We start from the raw sequence: 24,087 nt of genomic DNA on the forward strand, positions 1-24,087 counted from the left end.
ATTCTGTTTCTGATAGGGCAGCAGTTTGGAGTAATCCAGTCTGTTACTGAAGATAGACACCAAACTTTTAAAGTGTATTATTTGACCACAGCAATTTCATGTGTATTTCTCTGATACATTTAGTACACACATGCCACATCCCAAGCTGAATGACCCAGCCATCACTGCAGAGATCTGAGAATTTTGTACACAGACATCAAACTATTACTCTTTTCCATTTTAGTCCTTTTTAGTATCAAGAGAATCTGCATACACAGACTCCTGGTAAACTACATTTAGGCTGCCTACTTGTTCCAGAAATCACATTACGGTAGTCATAAGAACTTTTAATACTTCAGATAGTGACTATACTATATTGTGGGTTTTTTTTCTGCACCTTTAAAAGACAAGACTGACCACTGCTCTGATCACCTATGGTACTGAGGATTACTAAGCATAGCTGTGATTTCTCATAATAATGTATTATGGAGACTCAATTAAAAGATTGAAAGGAAAAATATGCTTTGACAGGAAAAAGCAATAAATGGTTCATTTATGGCACCTTTTAATACCTGTTTTCAGATCTCAAAGCAGAAATTGCATACAGAATAGAAATTTCTGAGTACTATCCCATGCCACAAGAGGTTTGCTCCAGTAATAGCAGAAATATATTGGAATTCTGTGAGTCAGGTAGGAAGATTTACTTAAATCAAGCGGTGATATTTAAAATAAATCCTGCAAGTGGTTGTCCCCATATTCTGTTCTTGGAAGTACATGCAGCATATAAATGGAAGATAAGAATGTTTGCTTTGTATAAGCTACTATTTTGTAATTGTACTATGAGCAGGTAGAAGTGCCATACTGCTTTCAAGAGTTTTAAAAGCTAAACACAACCAGCTTTACAGTTCCTTCATGTTGCTTTTGGCTGCAATTGGTGTATGTATCTTCTGCACTTGATTAGCTTCTTAGATTATTTTATCTCAGAATTTACCCAGAGAGGGCAGAGGCAAGTTAAAGCAGATTGATTAAAGTTGCAGAGTTGAAGAGTGCAGTTTAAAGTTCATTAAAGCCTTACGTAAATGCTTTCAAAAGAGGGTGATGGAGGGCAGTCCAAGGAAAAGTACTGAGTTTGTAACTTCTAGAGATTCAAAACTCGGGTGCATTTGTTTGGGTTTGCAAACCCAATGCAGTGGGATCAAGAAACACAGTCACCAGTCACCAGGGCTGTTTTCCACAGTAATAAACTGGAAGTGTTGAATGTTTGTTAATGCATGCATTGAATCCTGGCTTCTCCTATGCTGACATTAGGAAATCCTTTATATGTATCCACCTTTAATAGCTTGAAAACTCAGTTGGGATGCTGGTTACAATGCATACCAATGCCAAACAGGTTTGGTATCTCAACCTCAGTTAAAGTTTCTTCAGGTTCAAGGTGCAACCTCTCAAAATAATTAATATTCTTGCTAGCCCTACTGCTCTCAGAGCTTAATGTTGGCTGGCTAAGAGAGGCAAAAAATGGCTGTGCTAGTGGTATTTTTCACCTCTGATTTCATGCAGAAAAGTGTGACATTTACAGACGGGTGTGATCTAGGCAGAGTGGCAATACTTGAATAAACGTGTGCCTCTCATCCTAATGTATATCTTCTCTTGGAAAAAGTATATGCATAATTGCACTGAGTAGTAGCAATATTATTCTCCAGTGTGTATTCAGTTGATAGTTTTTCATTCAGCAGTTACTAAAATTCTTGAGGAATTTTGAGTCTTCTCCAGACCAAGATACCTTTTCTTGTCTTAGTTTCAATATGACTTAAACTGAACTGATGGCTATCATCTTCAGACTAATAGCATCACACTCCTGATACAGTGTTGTAGTGAGGTTTTGGTAGAAGCAGTCGTATCAGTTCAAAGGAGTCTGATACAGAAGCTCAAGGCAAGCCTAGCATATGTTGTCCCACCAAGACAAAGTTAGATTTATTTTACATCTGAAATTTTTACCTAGCAGGATTTACTGTAGTCTGACTCTAGTGAGCTATCTGACAGCTCTTTACTTCGAAGGTTTATGATGAGCAGGAGGAGGTTAAGTAGATCTGAGCAGTTTGGGACACTCCTCCTGTATACCATAACAGCAAACTGACTATGATTTTAGCCAAGATACTGTCTGGATTGGGTAAGTAGTCAAACCATCTTGAATTGTTTTTAAAAGAAGGTGATGGCATTAATCTTTATTGTCAGTTTGCTGACTTAGTCCTGCCTTTGAATCAGGCACCGTTTGCTAATAGACAATTGTAATTTGTAATTGGATGTAAAATTTCAGCAGACTATACAGTCTCCTCCTTCTAATAAATTTTGCTGTTTATAAGTTACCAGAAGTGAAATATATTTGCTTGCAATCAGGGAAGAAACAGTGATAAAATTATCGCATTTTCTGTAAGTGTTTCATTGTTTGCTTTCCTCTCCTGCTACCTATGGTGTTTATTGATAAAAAGGTTGAGGGACAGGAGAATTCACTCAGTCATTAATGCCCTGAGAAGGGGAATGGCAGCCTTAGTATAGGCACAGTTTAACTGGTGTAGCTGGTCAGAATGTTCCACCCTCAAAGACAAAAATAACCAAACAAAAACAAATACGAACAGTTTTGCTCAAAGATAATAATTTTCTTTTTAGAAATGTCAGGAATTTTTCCTGTCCTGAGATCAGCTTCTGTCCTGTTCAAATAAAAGTGCTAAATTTGTTTTTCAACACAGAAAAAAAAAAAAAAGTTTATAAGTTGAATTCCACAGCAGAAATCTTTTTGTTCTGAGTAAATGGGAAAGAAATCATACTGATTGGAAGTCTGTTTATTTCTTTTGTAACCACTTTTATTTCTTACCTCTCTCTTTTTGTTTTGTTTTTTTTAATTCCCAGTGTTTACTGTACTTCTCTGGCTTTCTAACACAGTCTTTTATCCTTCCTGCTCTTGCTGCTCTACAGTCTGCTTGTTAGGTTGGACAAGGAACAGCTGCAAGCAGCTGGGCAGGTGGCTAATTCATAATCCACTGCATGCCAGTTGGCCAATTCATAATCCACTGCATGCCAGTTGGCCAGACAATCTGTGTGTGATGATTGCAGCTGCTTACTGCCTGTTGGAATGAATAGGGAATTCATTACAAGTGTTTTTCCTTATGAAGGCACTTATTTACTTACAATTCTTCTGGCTGTTAATTTTCATAGAGCGTGGGGGAACTGTATTTTTTATCACCTCTGTTTTCTGGTCAAGCTGAATGAGAAATATTGCTAGAAGAACAACAGAGAGATGAATGCCAGGGTAATTGCGTAAACCACCAATTTTTATGTAATGGCACCAAAATCAATGAAGTTGCAAATTCCTTGAATAAAAAGCAATAATCCATTACAATATCTGCATTGAATATGATTGGCTAATGACAGGGATGTGAAAAGTGACTTGCAGGGGAATTTTTAGCATGCAACATTTGTTTGTATACTGCTTTTAAAAAAATGGTGTTGCAGTTCATTTCAGTAGTCACCCCTGGAATTACAATGACTACTTATTTTGATTGAAAGAATAGTTTTGTCTTTAAAATCCTGACTCTGTTTCTGAAGGCCCTGAGTCCATTCATCTGGATGTTAAAGCCACCACAGTATTGTCTTAAGTCTCTCTTCCATCTAATTATCTTAATTTATTGGGAACTATCTAAGAAGGCCTACACTTGAAAGGATGAACACTTGATGTCAAAACCTCAGGCGTAGTACCTGATGATTTAATAATAAAAATTATTGTGCATGGGAAGAGTTTGTATCCAGAAATAACATTACTGAATGAGTAAAGCAATATGATCTACACATTATTATTCCCAAACTGTCTGGAAATTAAATCTGAAATGTTTGGGTTTTGTAGCTCAAATAGTGAATTGTCCCATTAAAGTATTTTGTATTTTAATCCAAAACTTAATTAGTATAAAATTCCTAAGTATGTGTACTTCATTCACAGGTAGCTTTGTGATTTTGATATTTTATTTGGTTTTTGTGGTGCTTTGTGCAATTTCTAGCTAAATATGTTCCATATCTGAAAGATGAAATGGAAGTACCTTTAAGTCCTCCATGCAGACAACAAAGATCATGGGTTAATTTTCTGGCCACAGGCCTTCAAGAGGAACCTATTCCTTCTTCTGGTAACAGGTAATGAAAACTTAACAGTAACAAATCCTATTTAGTCGTAAATAATCATATAAATAAAAAAGTTGTAATAGTCATAAATCTTGCAATCATAATTCCTCAAAATTAGTGCAAAAATAAGTTTAGTCTATTTGTAAATTAATAGTTATGTTCTTTGCAACAGCTGCATGTATTTTGTGTTTTGCACAAAAGAGTGAGCAGAGTATATGGTCCATATTTGTGGCTTTTCAGGGGAGCTTGAAAAGGGAAATGACAGTCATTACTGTAGACTTCTTTCTCCTGGGAGACTTAACAACCTGAAAATCCAATCTCTTTTTTGGAGTAGGCAACAATAGACACTTATGTATACAGAAAGTATGTATGTTCATATGTATGTATATGTATATGTATATATTTATACATATGGCAAACATGTATGTTGAGCAAGTATCACCTACAAAATCTCCAGAAAAGGTAAAGGAAGAAAGTATTTGCCTGTGGTTTTGGGATATCTCCCAACAATGGAATTGAAGCCTTTTCATGCTGACATGGAGTCAGGATTGCTTCATCGTTTCCTTTTCATCTTGTTTCCAAGGCTTGCATTTTTTGCCTTGCTTTCTTTCTCACACATGCATGAAAAATTTAAATAACCTTTTGGGCTGGGAACCACAGTCTAGGTAGAGTTCTCATTCAGTGCTCTTTTACTTCATGAACCACCCTTGATGGTTCCTCTCACTCCTTCCTGTTCACTGTCATGTTGAATGAAGTAACCCTCTGTATGGATGAGAAAAAAATCAGAATGAATGAATGAATGAATGAATGAACAAATGAATGAATGAATGAACGAATGAACAAACTGAAAATTTGAGAGAAAGTAGATACTTAAAGGGTAGTTTTATATAAATCAAAATTCAACAGATAACAATGCTAAACTTCATACCTCCAAGTCTTGTTTTATGTTCTTTATAGTATTTTGATTACAGAGCCCTCTAAGAAATACCTAAAATCTTTGGTATGGCAATCAGAGAAGTATCGGGACAATATGAGCTCTCTTTTACTTGTCGGTAAGGATTTCTATTTTCTGTTTTTTGATGATCAATTTCCAATTGATGTTGAAGAGTTCCATGTACATGGAGAAAATACAATAAACAATATAATGTTATATTACAGAGTGTATCTTTTGAGACATTGAAGTTTATCCAATTAGTGTAACCCTCTGATGTTTTATTATATGATTCTTTTAGTACGTATAAAAAATTAACAGTATGGCAACATAGAAGTTGGCATGTCATGTAATCTTCTATGGAGGTAATCTGAATGAAGTAAGAGTTTTATTTCATTATCAAAATGTTCAGCTTACTACTAGTAATAATATTCAATATCTGTGGTAAGTGTTCAGCTTACTAGTAGTAATAATATTCAGTATCCATGGTAACTGAAATTTAGTAATCTGTTAAAACTATTTTCTGCTATTTTTCCTTAAATAATGTTTCAGAATATATATCAATCAATAGAAAAGTACTGTAAATGGAAAATAATATTATAACCTGACAAAAGCAGAGTTCATGTTTGGAAACAAAATATACAACACCAAAATAAGCTGCAGGTTATTTCTTACAGTACCAGAGTATGCATTATCACTGTTCTTTCACTTAATTTTATTTGCCTTCATTTTACAAGTCTCAGGATTAAGTTACGTGTATTGAATTATTACATTGTCCCATTTATTTGTACATTCATTTATAATTGAAAACATTGTGCGGTAGGCTTATTACTGTTTGAGTTACTGTTTTGGGGGGGTAAGGATTATGTAAGCATGAGAAACCCACAGATTAATAAACAAGATTATTTGTACCTTTGGTAATGCAGCTACATATTACTAGATCTGAAAAAAAAATACCCCCCCTTACTCGTACACTCAGTGTGTTAAAAGCACACTTGCTCTAATAACACTAACTGCTTTGCTGTCAAGTCTGCTAATCGACATTGAGTTACCAGCGGAAGTATAGAAATTAGTAGGTCAGTCATCAGTACTTGGGAACTTTCATTTCCAAAATAGCATTCTGTTTTCATGTTTCTAGATTATTAATCTCATATGCTGATTTCTGGGTTTTTTTTGTAGAGCATCAGGCTGATAAGCTTGCATCTCAGCATTATTCACTTACAGAACTGAAGGAAACGCTGCTAGTTGAGGTAGAAGGACCAGTGCTTAGCTCACTAGAGGAGGGCTGGTGGCTTCATCTGGGTTTAAATCCGGTCTCCACAGAAACTTTGGAAAAATTAACTATGAATGCCAGTAATGCAATGTTTCCTGCAAAAGTAGAAACATTCACACAATTTACATCATATCAGATAGAAAGTAAGTATCTTCTCTTTGCAAAAGTGGTAAAAAGGCAAAGATGGTACTTTTAAAAGAGAATTGTGCAGTGACTGTTACATACCTCCAAGAGGGAGGGAAATGGAAGATTGCTTGTTCTCAAGAACAAAACTTGTTATAGCAATACGGAGTAGCAACAGTACTGCAATTTCACGAATGTAGAACAAATTGTAGGAACAACAGTGTTTAACTGCATAAAGTTACCTTTTCTATTAACATGGAGATGAAAAGTAGCCTCCACAAGCCATACTATTTTTTAATAAAATAGTTTCAGACAGGAGACTGTCTTAACAAATAGTAATTTTGCATTGGAATATTTTAATAAAGCAGATACTCATATAATCCTATCTGCAGAAAGTCAGTAGGGTGTCCATGTTACAGTGAGTAGTATTTTGTGAAGCTATTCAGAGGAGGGTTTTATGCTGGCTATGGTTTCAAATGTAAACCACTTATAAACTGAAGACCATTATTCACACCTATAACCAAGCTTTAACAGAAAATGCAAAAAAGCTATTTAGATTTTGTTGTATAACTATGGCCTGACTGCAAGGCACTGGTTGTGGTTGCAGAACTCCAGGGTTTGACAGTAACATAATATATTTGAAACAAATAGGCACCATTCATGAAGAACATTTCCACTTGGCTGCTTTTGACATACTGGAAAGTGTTTAGCTACTGTGTGGCTCTGAAAACCAATGAAGATAAGTGCTTAGATACACAAGTGTGCAGCAGCAATTCAAAAAAAAAATTGTGGTTCTAGTGAAACATTTCTTTAGAAGGAACTAATTGCATTCCTTACTTGTTTTCTGCTCTTACTACAAATAAATAAAAAATAAAAAAACTACCCTAACAAAAAAACAAAACAAACAACCCCCAACCCTGTGAATTTTTTAAACTTTCTTCCTAATGAAATGTGTTTCATCCCAGTTCCTAGAACCACCATGCAGATGGTGAAAACTTCTCCAAACAGTAGCCTGGCCTTCTATTTTTCAACACTACATTTTTACTTCGGGCTAATCTGTGAAAATTTTCAAGAAGAGGATTTTAATAATCTGGAAAGACAGAAAAAATAAGTTTTAAAATGCTTTCTCTGTAATTATCCAAAATATTTAAATTCAACCAAGAGAAAGAAACGGAAAAAAATAAATTACGCTGCATCGAAGAAATTTTTTTTTTTTTTTTTTTTTAGGGTGGCTTGAAGAGATGAATTCCGTGACAAGCCAGGAGCTCCTTTCTGCTGAAAAACATCAGTCAGACAAAGCTATTAATCTTTGCATGTCAACACAGACTCAAAAGCAGCACTTTGCTGTGCATATGGGTGCTGCATCACCTGCCAGGATTCCCAGTATGAATACATCTGTGGAAGAGCTTCCTGGAAGAAGTATAAAGAAGAATAAGGTAGAAGAGGAAATTTATTTCGTAAACCAAGAAAAGAAAACCCCCAAATCATCTGAGTCAGTCAGCAGTAAAGATGTGTCTTCTAAAGAAGGCAACTCATGCAGTAGTGAAAAGCCTGCATCATTTGCACTTGTTACAAAATGGGACAATGATTATGATCTGAGCAACTTTATCATGCTGAGATCTAAACGTATGCTCACCCGAAGAGAGGAAAAAAATTATGTAGGTAGTCCTGAAAAAGGTATGTGAACCGGTTTATTCTTCCATTTTCCACATTTAATTATGCTGTTTTATACCAGTTAGAATAGATGCTAATTTATGCTAGTAGATTTATGGAGGGGAAAAGTTCATGAAGTTAACGGTAACATTTTGCTGACCTTTAATGTATTTGAATTTGCAGCTAAGGATCTTACCTTTTGGGTTTTTCCTACAGGTAATTTTTGGGATTTTGTTTGTTTATTTTGGTTGAGGGGGGTGCTTTATTTTGAGTTTTAGAGTCTTTTTTTTGGTGGTAGAAGTGGGTTTTAATAAAATAGGCATATGAGTTTATTCCTGTTCTGACAAAATAACTGAATGGTACTTACTCCAGAAGATCTCTTATGCCCATGTGTTTTGAACTCCTCCTTTTCTCTTTGGAGAACTACTATTTTATCAATTGTAGTTACCAATTTGATTGTAGTTATCAAATAGTAATTATCAATACCCTTACTTTTGTGGGACAAACATAGCCTAGACGATGAAAAAGAGTTAAAGTTCTCTGGAAGGAACCATCTGTGCCAGTTACCTTGGTGCAAACCCCTTGAAACAGTGAGGCATAACAGGTCTTAGAGAAAACAAAAAGGTTTTGGCAGCCATGTTCTTGTTGATGACAATGCTCATGAAAGAATCTCAGATTATGCACTGAGCACTGCAGAAATGCAAGAGAAGAGGGGGGGAAAAGTAGAGGAAATCCCTTGTTTGTTTTAAAAAATATTTGTGACACAAAATATCAAGAGACGGTGATGTATTTTCAGGATAAAGTTGTATTAAAGAAAAATTATTTTTCAATTTTTAGACTTTCATGGCAGTATTTTGACAATAATTTTTGTCTGTGTTTCAGCTACATATCCCAGCATAAAAAAAAAAAATATTACAATTGTTACGTAAAAACCTTGTATCAGAGAATAGGGGCATTAAATAAATGGCAAGCTTATGTAACCTTATGGAGGAAATTATTTCCTGGTAAAAGTCATCTGTTACTGATTCCGGTAGACACGCATAAAAGTTCCATGGCCCCAGAAGTAATAATCGCGATTTTAAATGTAGGGCTGCAAGGTAGTTGAACTGATGTTTTATGCTGCCATCTAGTGAGCTCAGGCTGGAGCTGCATCTCCTAACAAGAAATCCAAGCGCGTTGAAAGACAAGGCATGTTACATTTGGGAATAGGCTTGTGGAGATTTAATTAGGTTAAATGCAGTTTAGAATATGTTTACACGTGGACCATAGTATTGCAGATGAGTTATGTCTGGTATATAGAGAACCTGTTAAAATGTATAGTTCTTACCACATTAATGTAGAAATTATGTAAATAATTTTATACTTTCGTAACAACTGCGTTTTTTATTAAGGGTGATTCTGAGTTTAACTGAAAACAAGAAATGCCAGCACTGCTTTTAAGTCTCTTTTTCTATTGTCTTTGTTGTTTGACTCATTTTTTAAGGATGCCATTGTGCACAATATGTAGCTTAGAAAATACACCAGAAAGAAATAGCAGAAACAGTTCATTGATCCAGTTTTGAGCCCCGTATAGCTTTTCAAACTCAAGGAGATTTTTTAACAACTAGCAAAAAAAAAATGTTTTCTTTATTTCCTTCTGTGTATGATCAGTTTGATGAAACCGACATTCTTAACTAGAAAAAATCATCAATATTTAGGAGACACCTATTTAGCCAGAACCCCTCCCAAATATAAAGAGCTAGAGCTGCCAAAGGAAGCTCTCTTGTCAGCAGCTGTAGCTCATACATCACTATTTTTAAGGAAGAAGGGAAGGAAATACTAACAAGTTGTGAAGGATAGCTATATGACAAGAGGAAAAGTTCTTTTCAATAAGCGTTTGCAGCTTTGATGTTCTTTTGGTCACTTAAAGGAGCTAACCTTTTCTAATCATACTCACTGTGATATTTTTCATAGTTTGATCTCTTGATAGTCAGCAGCATCTTTCGTCTCATATATGTTTTTTCTATGTATAAGGGCAGATGAGCTTTCCTATGGACCTGTATTACAGAGCTATAGTACCAGCTCCTTATTTTTCCCAGCCCTTTATTCCTGCCCTAAGGAAGGGGAACCTAACAATGACTGACTTTTAGGGCTGTGGAGACCTCATCTCTCAATGTGTCTCAACGGTTTTTGCATACTATATGAGCCCATGAACACAGTAAAGAAGTTTGTGAAAAGAAAGTGTATGTGTCATAGAAGCTTACTTAACTTGAAAATATTTTTTGCATGTAAAGTAATTTATAGAACAGTTTTCTTATTGATCTGGTTTTGTGATTTTGTATATAAATGCTCACTTGTGGTTTAACCATTTAGTGCTACAACTTGAAGAACAGCATACACATCTTCACAAAGAGGACAGTTCTGTTTGTGAGACTGTCAGAATAGAAGAAAAACAACAAGAGAATGAGGACAGTATCACAGTCAGTATTCAAGCATCAGGTATACTGGTTTTGGATATGCTTTATTTTATACAGCTTTGCAATAGAATTTTATATTAAATAGTACTAGCCAGACAAATATGGAAATTATTTGGCTGCTTGTAACTGAAAGTATTCCAAAGAGATATTTGTTTAGACACAGGTGTGAGAACAGGCTATGGACTTATGTCTTATGACTAAACCAAATTGCATGCAAACTAAATAGTACAGACTTGGAGTTATGTGTGATCTAAATCAGCAGACATGAAATCTCTTTGTGTCAATCAATAGCCTTAAATTACTATTCTGTATTTTTTTCTCTGACAGAGTAAATGAGAGAATTGGAGACAGAAGGGATTGGTGGTCATTTTGGTAGGAAATGTCTGTAACACGGTACTAATCCAGTATGGATTTATCTCATACACAACTGAGCCTTACCCTGTGAACTCTTGCTGTTGTACTTTTCAAGACATTATGTCAAAGAATATACACAGACAATTTTGTCATGCAGTAGAAAGGATGAAAAAGAATCTGGAAGATATTTACCCAAGCTATTTTACAACCCCAGTTGTAAGAACGCCCAGTGCTAGAAAGGCCTAGTACTTTTCAATGGAAATGCGTTCACTCCAACTGTGAGCTTAATGAGAGCCTCTTTCACAGAAACAGTGTAAGAGTAGAGCAGTATTTTCATCTGTTCTCATCTGAGATGGGTATCACATAACAGCTATAAGCTTTCTTTATGTTTTTTCTTTAATAGATTTTGAAGCAAGACTCCTTTAATGCAACTGGGGAAAAAAAAATCAAAGCTTTTCCACAGTCAAAACAAAATCAGCATTTTGCAAAAGTAATATTTACTGGGACTGAATGCCATGTTACAGTACTTGAGATAGCGTGTTTCACCATGATGGACTAGCACATGAAGGAAAGGAATCTTGTATCAAAAACAAGCTGTAGCCAAAGCAGAGTTTAGAAGGATTCACGAAAACATTTCACTTAACAATGGAACATTGAAGTTGCATGATTAGAAATACACTTCAAAAACAAAATGATACATTAATACAGGAATGCCCGAATGATACTGTACAATGGGCATCCAAAATACTGTAGCATCTGACCTGTTTCCATAAAGACTGAAAAACTGGACGTAACAATATACCTTTTATTAAAAAATGCTTAAAAATATGAAGTTATCAACTGCTCTTATGAAATAGTGCATTGACCAAGTGAAGTTAACTCAGCTGCTGGTCAAATAAAATAATTTGTATAGATCAGTTGAAAATATTTTTGAAAAAGAATAGTAAATTTTTTTTTAAATGAAGAGTCACAGAGTTCTGATCTTCTTGATGTGATCAACTCCACTGTAATTTTAAAAAAGGGCATGGAAGAATTTCACCTTCCTGCCTGAGGAAAGGGACATTCATTTCAGCTCATTCAGCAATTGACAGCTCTGGCGTGGATGCCAATAGCAAGAAACTCAGTTGTAATTTGGGAAGAATTTTTAAAAAGCCACCCAGAAGCCTTTAAGAACTGTTAGTGTGAAAGTACAAACAGACTAACAGGTTGGCTTGTTTGGCCTTTCTAGACAAAGACATTAGAAGTTAAATACCAGGGAAGGGGATGGGCTGTTTAAGTTGAATTTATAGTAACAAGTGGACATAAAGGAACTTAAGTTTATCCTACAAAGTAGATGAAGCTGTAGAACAGTGGAATAATAGTACAGTCTTAGTGGGAGTCACAGGAATAGAAAATCCTAACTTTTCATCATGGAGTTTGATCACTTTATGAAATGTATGGAAGAACATGGCTGCCTGCTGTGATGATTAGTGTAATTCTGTCACCCATGAGGCTCCCTGGTGAGCAACCCTTTTTCTATTAATGTTACAGTGTTCATGAGGAAGTCAGTGTTGTTTGTGTTTTGCTCTGTCTTTTAACTGTTCGTATCCAGGAACAGTATATTAAACCAAACTTCATTATTATGTTTTGTTTATTGTGCTATACAGAAAGCCAGTGCCAGGCATACTGCCTTTTGGAAGAAGCAGCCACTCCTGTTCTAGAAGATTTGACACATATAAGTATGCTTGCTTCTGTAAATTGGAGATTTGACACCATTAAATTTGATCATACAAGATTTTTGTTAAAACAGCAAGAGAAAGTAATATGTGACCATTTTAGAGAAGGTATGTCTTTATGAAAATATTAATAGGCTTTTTCTTCTTTAATACTAATACAGGTTTAATTGGTGACACAATGTTCAAGGTATTTGATAATGATAAAACTTTCAGCAGGTTATCTTGTAGAGTTTGAGTGATTTATTTCAACTTTTATGTCCTAGCTCTTCAGCATTACATTGACTAAACTCAAAATTGTAACACAAGAAGTATTCTAAATGAATTTAATTTTTAAATATTTTAGCTATGTGTTAGAAATATTTCTCCTATATTAAACAATGTTTAAATGCTTTTTCATGGTAGATTTTGAAAGTAAATCTGTCTGTGTGGTTTGTTATTTCATTGCTTCTAGTAGCTGTTGTTTGTCACACCTGCATGATGCAAAATGCCAAGACCACTTTAGAAATTCGGAGAAAAATAATCCATATGAATTTGGTTTCTTTCTGACTTCATTTCTCTTCTACATGGCATGTGAAAAAAGCCTATAAAACCAGAAAAACGAAAACAAAAGCCAGCAAGATCAGTGAACCCTTACAAAGATTTTTGGCTATAGATAAAGAGAGGGTCAGGAAAGCCTCATAGCAGAATACAGGCTGTGTTTGGGGAAGATTTAGAAAGCTGTTGGGTTTTTTGGATTGCTTTTTGAGTTGTACTGCTCACAGTTGAGAAATTAGTTGTTAGGATAACATAGAAGACTGTCTACTACCTGACAAGTTTTACATCACAAGTTAAGTGATTAAACATTAGCTATCTCAACTTTATTGCTTTCTTTTGAAATACGCTGAATGTATTCTTCTTAAAAGAAAACTAATGAAATTACAAATGAGAGAGAAAGCAAACAGTGCTGCAGAATGACAGGCTGTGGTTTATAGAATTACCATATTAAAACTGTGCGCAGCAGGGTACTCTTAATTTGAGGGAGTTTATGAAAACAGCTAACACCGTCTTCACAAACATAAGGGAGAAACTCAGTAACTATATCTGTATCAGTGAATCACAGAAAGAAGAACATTACTGGGAAGATTACACAGAGAACCGCTACTGCTTCTCAGAATCAAGGAAAAAATATCTAAGAGTCTGCATTTTAATTCAACACTAGTTTAAGAAAACTGATATCCTTTCACATGCAGTTAATGTGCTGTAAATGTAGCCTAAAGAGCTGGGCCAAGTGCCATGCTTATTAAAACTTCAGGGCCTTCTTTGCTTGTACATTAGTTGTGCTAAAATTAGGTTGCTAAAATTGCAGCAATGAAGTCAATGAAAATGTTTAGCAGCTGAAATACTGATGAGAAAATAGTTATTTATTTGACCTTCCTTTTAAGGGTGTTTTCTGAGGAACTGATGAAATTTACACATCCCTTCCAAAAATAACTATTGCAGGTTGATTTAGCTACTGTTATCTTCTGAAGTGACAGAGAAGTACAAGGGAGGTCTTGCATTTTGTTTGCAACTAAAGCAGGAGATAAGAATTTTCTTCCTGGAAGGTCCAGCAAGACTTGAATGAGGAAGATTCTAAAAGATCTAATCTATTCCTAATTAATATTTTTCTAACTGTATAGGAGATTCCAAAACCTCCCTGGGAACTTACTTCACTCTTCTGTCGCCTTCCTGGTTTCAAATCGTTTCATAATATCCAGTCTTATTCTACTTGACTCCAGAGTATGCTGGTACATTTTCTCATTAATCCCCCAGTGAACATACAAAGCAATCACTTACTATGATGATATTTATCTTTTAGAAGATTATTGTTATTCCCCTGGTGTTTTTTTCTTTCTGCACCACATATCACCAAATGCTCCATTATTTCATCATAAAATGCAATTGCCTACTCTCTCGCTTTGTTTCTAAATGATATGTATTCCTCACTGAGTTTTTATGGTGAGTAGTGTCAACAACTGGACATACTCCTTCAGTTTCAGCACATTCACTGACAGATGAACAGTCACTTTCTGTCTTTTGATACAGAATAACAGCAGGATCTTTGTCTTCCATGCTGTTTCCAGCTAATTCTTCTGTATGCTGTATTTATAATTTGATTTCTTTCCTTCCTAAGTGCTTCACTTGACTTTCTGAATTAAAAGCTATGTTGATCCAAATAATCAGTAGTTAATATTTTTCTTGTTTAATGCATCTTGTTCAGTAATTATTTGATCAGATCCACCTGATCCAAACATTCAAAAGTATGTCTATTTAGATGTGTTAAATGAAAATCCTGAGATACCAGGATCTTTTAAATTTGTCACATATGTATAGTGTGATTTGTGAAATTTTATATAGACCACACCTGTGTTTTCTATTTGTAAAGGTAAAGTAGGTGAGAAGGAGATCACGTTGTTCAGACATGCTGCTGTGGTGCACCTGCTGGTTACAGGTCGAGATCTGCTATTAACATGTGGCTTGGACACAGCACTAGGTTTGTTTTTAGTAATGAATAATGACACCCAGAAAGCTTTGTGTGTATTCTGCAGTCCATCATTCATGTTAGGAAGCTGTGACTCTTTGCCTACATACCTCCCATGTGGATATCTCCCATGTGGATTCAATATAATCTACTGCCTCTGCTTCCTTATTTCTCTTCCATCATTAGAAATGAATTCACTGCAGATTGCACTTCATAGTGTATATGCTCAGTCCATGACTAATATAGCAGTCTTTATGTTATTACGTGGATTTGCCTAAGAAACATTCATGTGAACTTCCACATAGAGAATGGATTGTTGTGTATATCAAAATGACAGATTATTGGAATCTCTGTGGAAACTGAGAAATGTGCAGAAATGTCAGGTCCTTTGTTGTTTACAAACAAAAGCTGCTGGTGTCTGCAGCTACAGAATGCAGTGTCTATAATTCTGGCTAAGGTCATACAGCAGATACTACAGGAGGTATAGCAGAGCAGTTTTGTATAGGCCACTTACGTGCCTGATTAGCAGTAATTGTATCCTTCCATGAAGTTCAGGGGTTTTGTGGGGTTTTTTGTTTGTTTTTCAGGGTTTATTTTGTTGGAGTTTGTTGTGGGGTTTTTTTCAAGATAACTTCACAAAAATTTATATGTAGATTAAACACAAACTTTGGCAATTATCTTTTGTCACTGTAGTTACTTAGTTTATTGCTTTATTAACAGGTTATTTGTCCAAGGCAAAGGATATCTATAAAAACATCTTAGAATCCTGTTTGAATAACATCTGGAGGCAGTTGAAGATTGTACAGTACAGCTGCCAGAAAAAGCATGAAACAAATCCCAAAATAACAGAGCTTCAGTGTCAAATGTTAAATTGGATGCAAAGTTATGGAGAAAAACACAGTGTTAACAATGTAAACAATTTCTCTAAGTAAACAAAACTGCTCCAAACTGTGTGAATAATTATAAAGCTGTCCTTCAACAAGGGTTGGTTTATGTAAGAAAGCCTTATAACTAGCTTTCCAGCTCACAGTACCTGTTAAATATGGGTAACATGAAGACCTGTATCAGGAGCAGGGCAGGTTTCTGTTTGTCCTTGTTGCATGCCTGAAATAGCATGCACATTACTTTTAACATTGCCAGGTTTTTTGTCTTGTTGTAGGTGCTTTTGTTTCCCTGATAAGTATGTTATACCACATCTTTTACTGAAAATTATATTATAATCTTTTATTTGAAGACTTCAATCTTTTGATGAAAATTCAGGATTGTACATGTGTGGCTCAAAGAACACACCATGGAGTATATGGGTGTTGTTATGCACAAACAACCTCTACTTAGCCCATGTATCAGGCCAATCTCCTGGCGTTAAAATTATATAATAAGCAGATATCTATAAGTGATAGTTTATTATGGCATGGACGATAGAGTTTCAAGTTATCCAAAGATTTTTTTTCATTATATGTGAATACTTTGGGTGATACCATGCAGTGCAAAACACTTTTCCCTTGCAGAATATTTCTTGTTTATTTACAGAATACTTATCGCATAATGAAACAGAAGGGATAAAATACATAATTTAAGTTCCCTGACTGTTTGGAATAGAATTTTTGCTGCTGAACACACAGCCAAAAAAGACAAATCTTCAAGCTTACTTTGATTTATTCAAACTTCTTTCTGTACTTCACTCCCTGGACCTCTCTTCTTTTGTTTCTGTGCACTGAGAGCTCTGAATGTCTTTTGATTAAAGTTCCCTGAGAAGAAAAATATAGCAGCTTATGGTACACCCTTTTAGAATTTAAAATGCAAATGAAGCAACCAGAATGAAATGGTGTTGATTGTCTTGGTCTCTGTCCTTCATTAGACCCTCTAAGCAGATTTCAGCATCATTTTCTTCTTAAGAGTAACACATTTTGCTTTGTGATGGTAGGATTATGCTGTATTAGGAGACATATGACACCTTTGTCATCTTAATGTCAACCCAGGGGCAATTTTGTTCATCTTGGATAAGAGAGGGCTGAAGGGTGACCCCATCAGTGTACAACTTCCTCATAGGAAGCAGTGGAGATGGAGGTGCTGATCTCCTCTCCCTGGTGACGATCGATAAGACAATGGGAAATGGAATAATGCTGCATCAGAGGAAGTTCAGATGGGACATTCGGAAAAGGATCTTCACTGAGAGGATGATCAGTCAGTGGAACAGGCTGCCCAGAGAAGTGGTCATGACATGAAGCCTGTCAGAGTTTGAGGAGAGTATCAGGACAATGCTTTCAGTCCTATGGTTTAATTTGAGGTAGGCCTATGAGGAGCAGGGTGTTCGACTCTAGGATCCTTGTAAGTCCATTCCAACTTGAGCGATTCTATCATACTATGATTTTGATTCTGGAAAACTGCTCTATTTTTGCCGCCTGATTAGTCAACCTGGTGTTTTCTGTGCAAAGGAGAAAGAAAGATGTATAGAGGCTGAAAGAACAATTTTTTTACATTACTAGAGTTTCTTTTACTTGTTTTCTTCCAGATACTTATCATAACAAGGATGGACTCTGAGAGAGAGAAAGATGCCCTCATTCATTCTTTATCTAAAATAGAAGGTAAATAATTATTTTTATATGTATTTTTCAAAGAAAAAGTGGTTGTTATTGTCTGCTTTGCAGCATTCCTGTTTGTATGCTTTTTGCAGGTGTTTCTCCCTTTTCCTCTCATCAGGAACATTTCTATATACTTTGCCTACTGTTTTCTGTTTCATAATTCTTCCATCAGCTTTTTTTCTTATTATAATTTTATTTTCCCCTGATTAAGAGTTCTGGTATGATCTTTCCTGTTTCAAGAGAGTGATAGTTCATCTCTCAAGTCAAAGATTTATTTAACAGAACACAAAAGGAGATGTGGGTAACCCATTGCCTAATTATAATTGCATCTGATCCCCTGGTCATATTGTCTCACTGTTTTTAGCTGGTTGGTGGTCACAACTTTTCCTTCCGTGTAATCTTGTTGAGAGCAATTAGAATTTAGAAGCCTTAACTGAGCTCCCTAGCATAAAACTGTAAATGAGTAGTTTGGTACAGATCATTATTTCCCTTAGCCTCTGTTGCTGACCATGTTGGCTAATTTGCTAAACATGTAAGCATAGCTGTAGCAATCTGTTAAACTCAAGGGGAAAAAAATACTGTTTCCAATATCTCTCACTGAGGGATTATCACAGTCCCTCACTGATACAAGCAACACTTTGATCATCATCGTCATTTTACTAGTGATTAACTTTCTACAAGCTTGTTCAACGTCAGAGATTCAGTTGGTGAAACAAACATGTTTTAGGCAGATTGTTATTTGAGTCTCTACTTACATTTAGAACTAGCCACTGATTCCGTTCATATTGCTGTTTTAAATCCATTGTTTTAACTCCTTCTTGCGTCTTATCAACAGTGTCATATGTTACATTGTTCTTTTGCCTTTAAAAATAAGGTTAAATTTCCTGTGCTTTTAAAAGAAGAAGGCCTGTCTTCTAGAATGTTTTGAAAGGGAGGAGGCATGTTCACAATGCTTTTACTAATAATATTTAGTGAAAAGTGGTTTATTTGCTTTAGGATCTTAAGACTTGGTTACAAACACAGTTTAATCCAACTAACTAAAGAAATGTATTTGTGTTATATAGATATCCCTTTTTGGCTACATCTTCCAGTCAAACTTAAAGTGTACATAAAGTATAAAGAAATATAAAGAGGCAAAGATGCTTCCTTTTGCACTAGCATTTACTTTTCATTTTAAGGCAATGAAGTAATTGGTTGTGAGTTTGTGAGAAATGAAACTTATTTATGTTACTTTTTTGCTTGGGCTCAAAAACGGAAATTTCTAAATCATTACACCAGCCAGAGCAATACAACTGAAATTGTGTAGGACTTCATCAAGACAGAAAATGTAGCACATAGAATTTTAATATCCCGTGTTGTCCCACATTTGCTGCTGTGCACTGATTCATACCTGCACAGGCTTATTTGTTTGATTAAGGCTTCAGTTCTCTTTATGCAGGTTTAAAAGCTACAGATTTGAATTCTGAGAAAAAAGGAACCCTTTTAAGTTGTAAAGATATCATAAGCAAGTAAGTTAAATTCTTGATTTTGGGGAACAAAGTCTTTAGTCAGGATTAGCATCACTGAAACTTTAGTTACTTTTGTTCATTTCCGTGGGACTTTCCAGTCTGGAGTAACAATTTCAGAGTAGGAATCTACTCTGTTCTCGGAGGGAAGAATTTAAAATAGTAATTTAAAATCTAGTAAAATGCTTAGTTGTGAGGCTCAGAAGAACTTCAATAAAACATGCAATTGCATGGGTTTAACATTTGATTTTGTTTTTCATGTTATAGAAAAACTTAAGAAAATGTGTAGGAAAGTTGGGGGAGGGCACTAGAGAAATAATGACAGATTATGACATTGCAAGAAAATATGTATACTTCAGGTAGATAATTGGAGGGCAAGTACAGCTTTTAATTTTTAAACTAATTTTTAAAGAAATCACAGGTTGTAATTCAGGAAGGGTAAATACTTTTTGTAAATGTACTTTCATCAGTGATATTTCTTAAGAATAAAAATGTGTTTATTTTGTTCTGAGGGTAATTCTACCTGAACTTAATTTTACTGATATTTTGATTTTTTTTTAAGCCTTTGTAGATATTCCTGTGTTATTGTACATAATCAGCAAATTGGAGCTGACTTTCCTTGGACACACTTCTCATTAGTAGTGGAATATGATTATTCTGAAAACTCTTGCTGGAAAAATCTGTGCAAAAATCTGAATGTTACTTACATGACTTTTAAAACCACCCTCCCTGAAACGATATGGATGCGTAAGTGCTTTGCATAATTGTAATAAAACAACTGGGCTGGCTTATGAAAGGAAAGCATTTTCTGTTCCCTAAAAGGCCACAACCATATGCCTGTGGAATAGAATGTGTAATATGAAAGCTAAAGCTAAGCAAAGAGAGCTGTTTTATTGATAAACCAGCAAGACAGGAAGGTGTTTTTCTTAGGGTGTGAGCTTTGACCAGGATGTAGTAGTAAATGTTGGTTGATAGAAGACTTATGCCAAGTTTGCAGGTTGTTTACAGTTATTACAAACTGTATCCACCCTTCCTCATCCTAAGGGGATGTTGCTGTTGATGTAAATGAATATAAATTAAAGCTTAACTTCAGAGCAATTCAGAAGTTTCATTTGGGGGTGGGGGGAGCATATAAAGGAAGCATTTTAATGGATATGAATAAAAGCTACATTTTTAAAAGGTATAGCTACTGAAATACCTAAATATTTTTGTTGTTGTTGTTATGAAACCATTATCTTACATGCAGAAAATGTTTCAGGGAATCACTGTAGTTCCTTTCTTCTGGAGGTGCAGATTCCATATGTATTTCTGACAACTGAAGGTCTTCTTAGTATGCCAGATATTCTTCAGCTTTTGGAATCCAAGTGAGTAAAAATAACCTATTTAATCTTACTGACTATATGTTTTCGGTTTTCCAGGACATGTATCTTGTCCTATCATATTATGTAGTAGCCAGCTACCTGGCTATCAGGTACATGGCTGCAATTACACTGTTAGCATTTTAAGTTAAGAGACAAGAATGTATTTTTTTCACTGCAGCACCTCTTAAACATAGTGTCAGAGATACAGATGGTAGATTTCTTGATGCTGCTGAAGAGACATGCCGGTTTTGATCCTTCGTGTATCCTTGAGTCAGCTGTGAAGCCATTTTTGAGCTGTGTCTAATTACAGCTCATCAGGGGGAAAAAACCCACATGTTTGACATTTAAAATTAGAATATTTAATATGACTCTGACCTGTTCAAATTCTCTGTTCGGCCTGGCCATGAGCTAAATAGTCAGGAATGCTTTTTGCTACTTTCTCACCAGCTCCTTTTAGCACCAATGAAGAAATTAAACATGTGAGCAAAGAACTATATGGTTTCAGAAAAGCTTATAGTTCACTTTTTTTGTTAATGTTGAATGCACTGCCCATACAAGTTCCTAGAGGACTTACTGCTGGTGGATTTAGGTTTAGGTCGCTTCTGCTTCCTAGGGACGAGGCCAATTAGTGTGACCAATGTCTCTTGTCATCCTACCCCCTTAGTCAGCCAAGACTCCCTGAAGGCCCTAAGCATGTGGTACTCATTCAGTGAGTCTGCTAATACAGCTGGTTACAGGAGGCTGTGTTGCTGGCAGTTCTCATTCACTCAGAAAAATTTAGGATCATACCAATGGCAGTCAGGGAGTTTTCACACAGTTTGCTTTCACTGTGCTGTACAATTGTGAAAGGAAGAAAAGAAATGCATATACATTTAATTACTCAAAAGGAGTATCTATTTTGTTCATTTATCTGACTTAGTTTCTGTATTATATCTGGGGTTTTTTGTAAACTTAAAGGCTATATATTACAGTCCTGTTCTGTGTGGTTAACAACATAATTGAATTAATCCAAGAATGTTTCATTAAATCACTGCTACACTGATACGTATCCTTCAGATGTGTCTTGCAGTGAGCTTGAGCATTTGAGCAAGACCATGGTATGAAAGGACTGTGTAATTTTAAAAATTGTATTGAGATGTGTGTTATTCATTTCCTTTAAACAAATCTTATTATTTTACTTAGCTGAGATTTAATATAATAATTTTGCTTCTTTAGGTACAGCATTACCTTTGTTGAAAGAAGCAGCAGCTACTCCTTAAGGCTCTGTGGAAGTACAGATCAGTATGTTGTGTTGACAGTAGATGAATGTACTGCTATCTATTTGCAGGTAAAAAAATGAAACTAGTATGTCCAGTTTCTGTTATGCATTGGGTCACTTCTGCAACCTTCTAATCTATCCTTTTTTCCTCATAGTTATATTGAATTCATGCATTGTTTCACATGATGATTTATTTCAAAATTCATTAACTCTAACATTCTGCCTGTGCCAGTTTGACAAGTTTAAAATCTTCTCATATCTGTAACCATATTTCTTCACAGATATGTAACATTGGAGCTGAGATTGTATTGTATTAAATATAGTTAAAGGATGCATACTTGAAAATAGGATTATATAAAGGAATGTTCTAATAACAAATTAAATGCATCTGTGACTGCATTTTCTTACCAGTATGCATGTTAATTCCTCCCATTTCAGATAATTATCTGAATTAGTCTAGAGAATAGTTTGTCCTACTTTTAATAAAAAGTAGTAGTATAAACAATAGCATAATACTTAGATTCTGGTATGCAGATGACTTTACAATTAGAAGAACTGCTACTGAAAGATAGATAAACAGTAAAATAATTAATATTGCATGCAAAACACATTCCTACATTGTACTGCAAATGCTACTGTAGTTAATGATGTTATACTTTATATATTCCATGTAAATATAATATGATTTGTATAGGCTAAGTAAGTATTTCAGAGGTTTGTAACAGTATTTTGCATTACTAAAGTTCTCAAAAATCTTAAGAACATCCTAAAAAGTTAGTAGCAGTGTTTCCTAATTACAGGAGGGAAAAAGAGGTATGAAGCAGTAAATGAAACAAAATAAAAGCTAGGAATACAATCTAGCTTTCCTCACCCTCAGATGTATCTTTCATACCTGTATTATCTAGCTATATCTATGTTTGATCTAACTTCTGCATAATACAGAGGTGCACATTAAAAGCTTGTGACAGCCATGGTAATATATTTATTTAGTTTTTACTTTTTATATTAATTTTGCGGTAGACTATGGAAGAACTAAATTATGAGAAATCCTGTGAAAATGTAATATTGAAGCTGATGGTACTCTCTCTCCAATATACGTGCTGTTGGATTGTTTTCTATTCCAGAGAAAGACTGAGTTTAGAGTAAGTTATTAAATTCTTGTGTTGTCTTGGTATTTTTAAAACAAACTTACCACTAAAGGAAGGTGCTTATTAGAACAAGCTAATACTGTTCTTTTAATTTCTCTGTAGGAACATGTTTCTCTTAGAAGAACACAAATATTGTAAACTCATATTTCTAGTGTGCTTTGGGCTTTTTATTTAGTTATAGCGTTCTCATGTGCCTGCTGAAAAACTCAGTGGAATCGTAGAAGTAACAGTGATCACTGGAGATGCAAAAAAGAGTTAGCAAAGATGGCTTTTATGTGTTAGGATTGGTTTAGGCTTACACAAGAGATTAAGAAATGGTTGTTACAAAATAACAGGATTTGAGACAGGTAATGCTAATGTGAGGTGTATTTAAAATCAATGCATCCAGAAATTTCACAAGGCTAAGAATATTAACTACTGCAATTATTCTTTATAACTGTTAGAAGTTATAAAGTTATGTTACAAATACATGGTTATGAATTACTGTATTATCATTACTGTATATCATTTTCAACAGGGAGACATTCCTCAAGTGTTCTTCCATCAGTAATTCTGCTTTTACTATGGAAGCACAGGTTTTTTTATATGTAGTTCATAAGTGTAAGTTCCTTTACTATCTACTGTGAGATTTTTTTTCTGTGAGCAAGTGGTAAATTTTCCAAATATCACCTTTCCTCTCTGTGTGATTTTTCTCCAGTGACCAACCCTGATCCCATCCTTTTGCTCCAAGCCAGGCTTGCTTTGCTGTAGGCTGACCCCATTTTGTTCCTCACAGTGCATCTTTCAGCCCTCAGTCACTCAATGTGCCTTAGTTCTCCTTTCACAGATACTAATGCTCAGACTGCACTAGCATTCTCACTTCTGGGAATGAAACAGACATTTATTAATACATGGAACAAAAATTTTTGTATTATTACATATGCCTATTGAATGTTAACAATCGACTTAAACTGTTTCATAGGTACAGTCTCAGGGGAGATACTGTGCTTAACCTTGTCTTAATTTATGCTGCTCTAATTGAACTTACACAAAAGTCAGAAGACTTTGAAGTAAAGGTAATTCTTTTGGTAACGACCTTTCTGTTT

General features: G+C 35.1%; 1 protein-coding gene across 7 annotated transcripts in view; it reads left to right on the forward strand.

Moving 5' to 3' along the window:
- SHOC1 (shortage in chiasmata 1) overlaps window positions 1–24,087 on the forward strand; it is a 45,078-nt gene that overhangs the window by 13,949 nt on the left and 7,042 nt on the right. For 3 of the 7 annotated variants that reach the window (XM_061455129.1, XM_061455132.1, XM_061455134.1), the window contains 16 exons: window positions 562–669; window positions 4,026–4,155; window positions 5,101–5,195; window positions 6,254–6,490; window positions 7,698–8,147; window positions 10,476–10,601; window positions 12,580–12,756; window positions 15,053–15,160; window positions 15,869–16,054; window positions 17,659–17,733; window positions 19,169–19,238; window positions 19,798–19,982; window positions 20,482–20,599; window positions 21,812–21,923; window positions 22,875–22,996; window positions 23,964–24,057. In XM_061455129.1, coding sequence (XP_061311113.1) covers window positions 562–669; window positions 4,026–4,155; window positions 5,101–5,195; window positions 6,254–6,490; window positions 7,698–8,147; window positions 10,476–10,601; window positions 12,580–12,756; window positions 15,053–15,160; window positions 15,869–16,054; window positions 17,659–17,733; window positions 19,169–19,238; window positions 19,798–19,982; window positions 20,482–20,599; window positions 21,812–21,923; window positions 22,875–22,996; window positions 23,964–24,057 — 2,393 coding nt within the window. The remainder of the gene's footprint in view (window positions 1–561; window positions 670–4,025; window positions 4,156–5,100; window positions 5,196–6,253; window positions 6,491–7,697; window positions 8,148–10,475; window positions 10,602–12,579; window positions 12,757–15,052; window positions 15,161–15,868; window positions 16,055–17,658; window positions 17,734–19,168; window positions 19,239–19,797; window positions 19,983–20,481; window positions 20,600–21,811; window positions 21,924–22,874; window positions 22,997–23,963; window positions 24,058–24,087) is intronic. The other 4 variants (XM_061455131.1, XM_061455136.1, XM_061455130.1 and 1 more) reach the window with 3 other exon arrangements.

This window comes from Pezoporus flaviventris, unplaced genomic scaffold (genome assembly GCF_033815535.1).
Source record: "Pezoporus flaviventris isolate CSIRO_AGI_PZ_B2104156 unplaced genomic scaffold, CSIRO_AGI_Pfla_v1 ptg000018l, whole genome shotgun sequence".
Taxonomy (NCBI): Eukaryota; Metazoa; Chordata; class Aves; order Psittaciformes; family Psittacidae; genus Pezoporus; species Pezoporus flaviventris.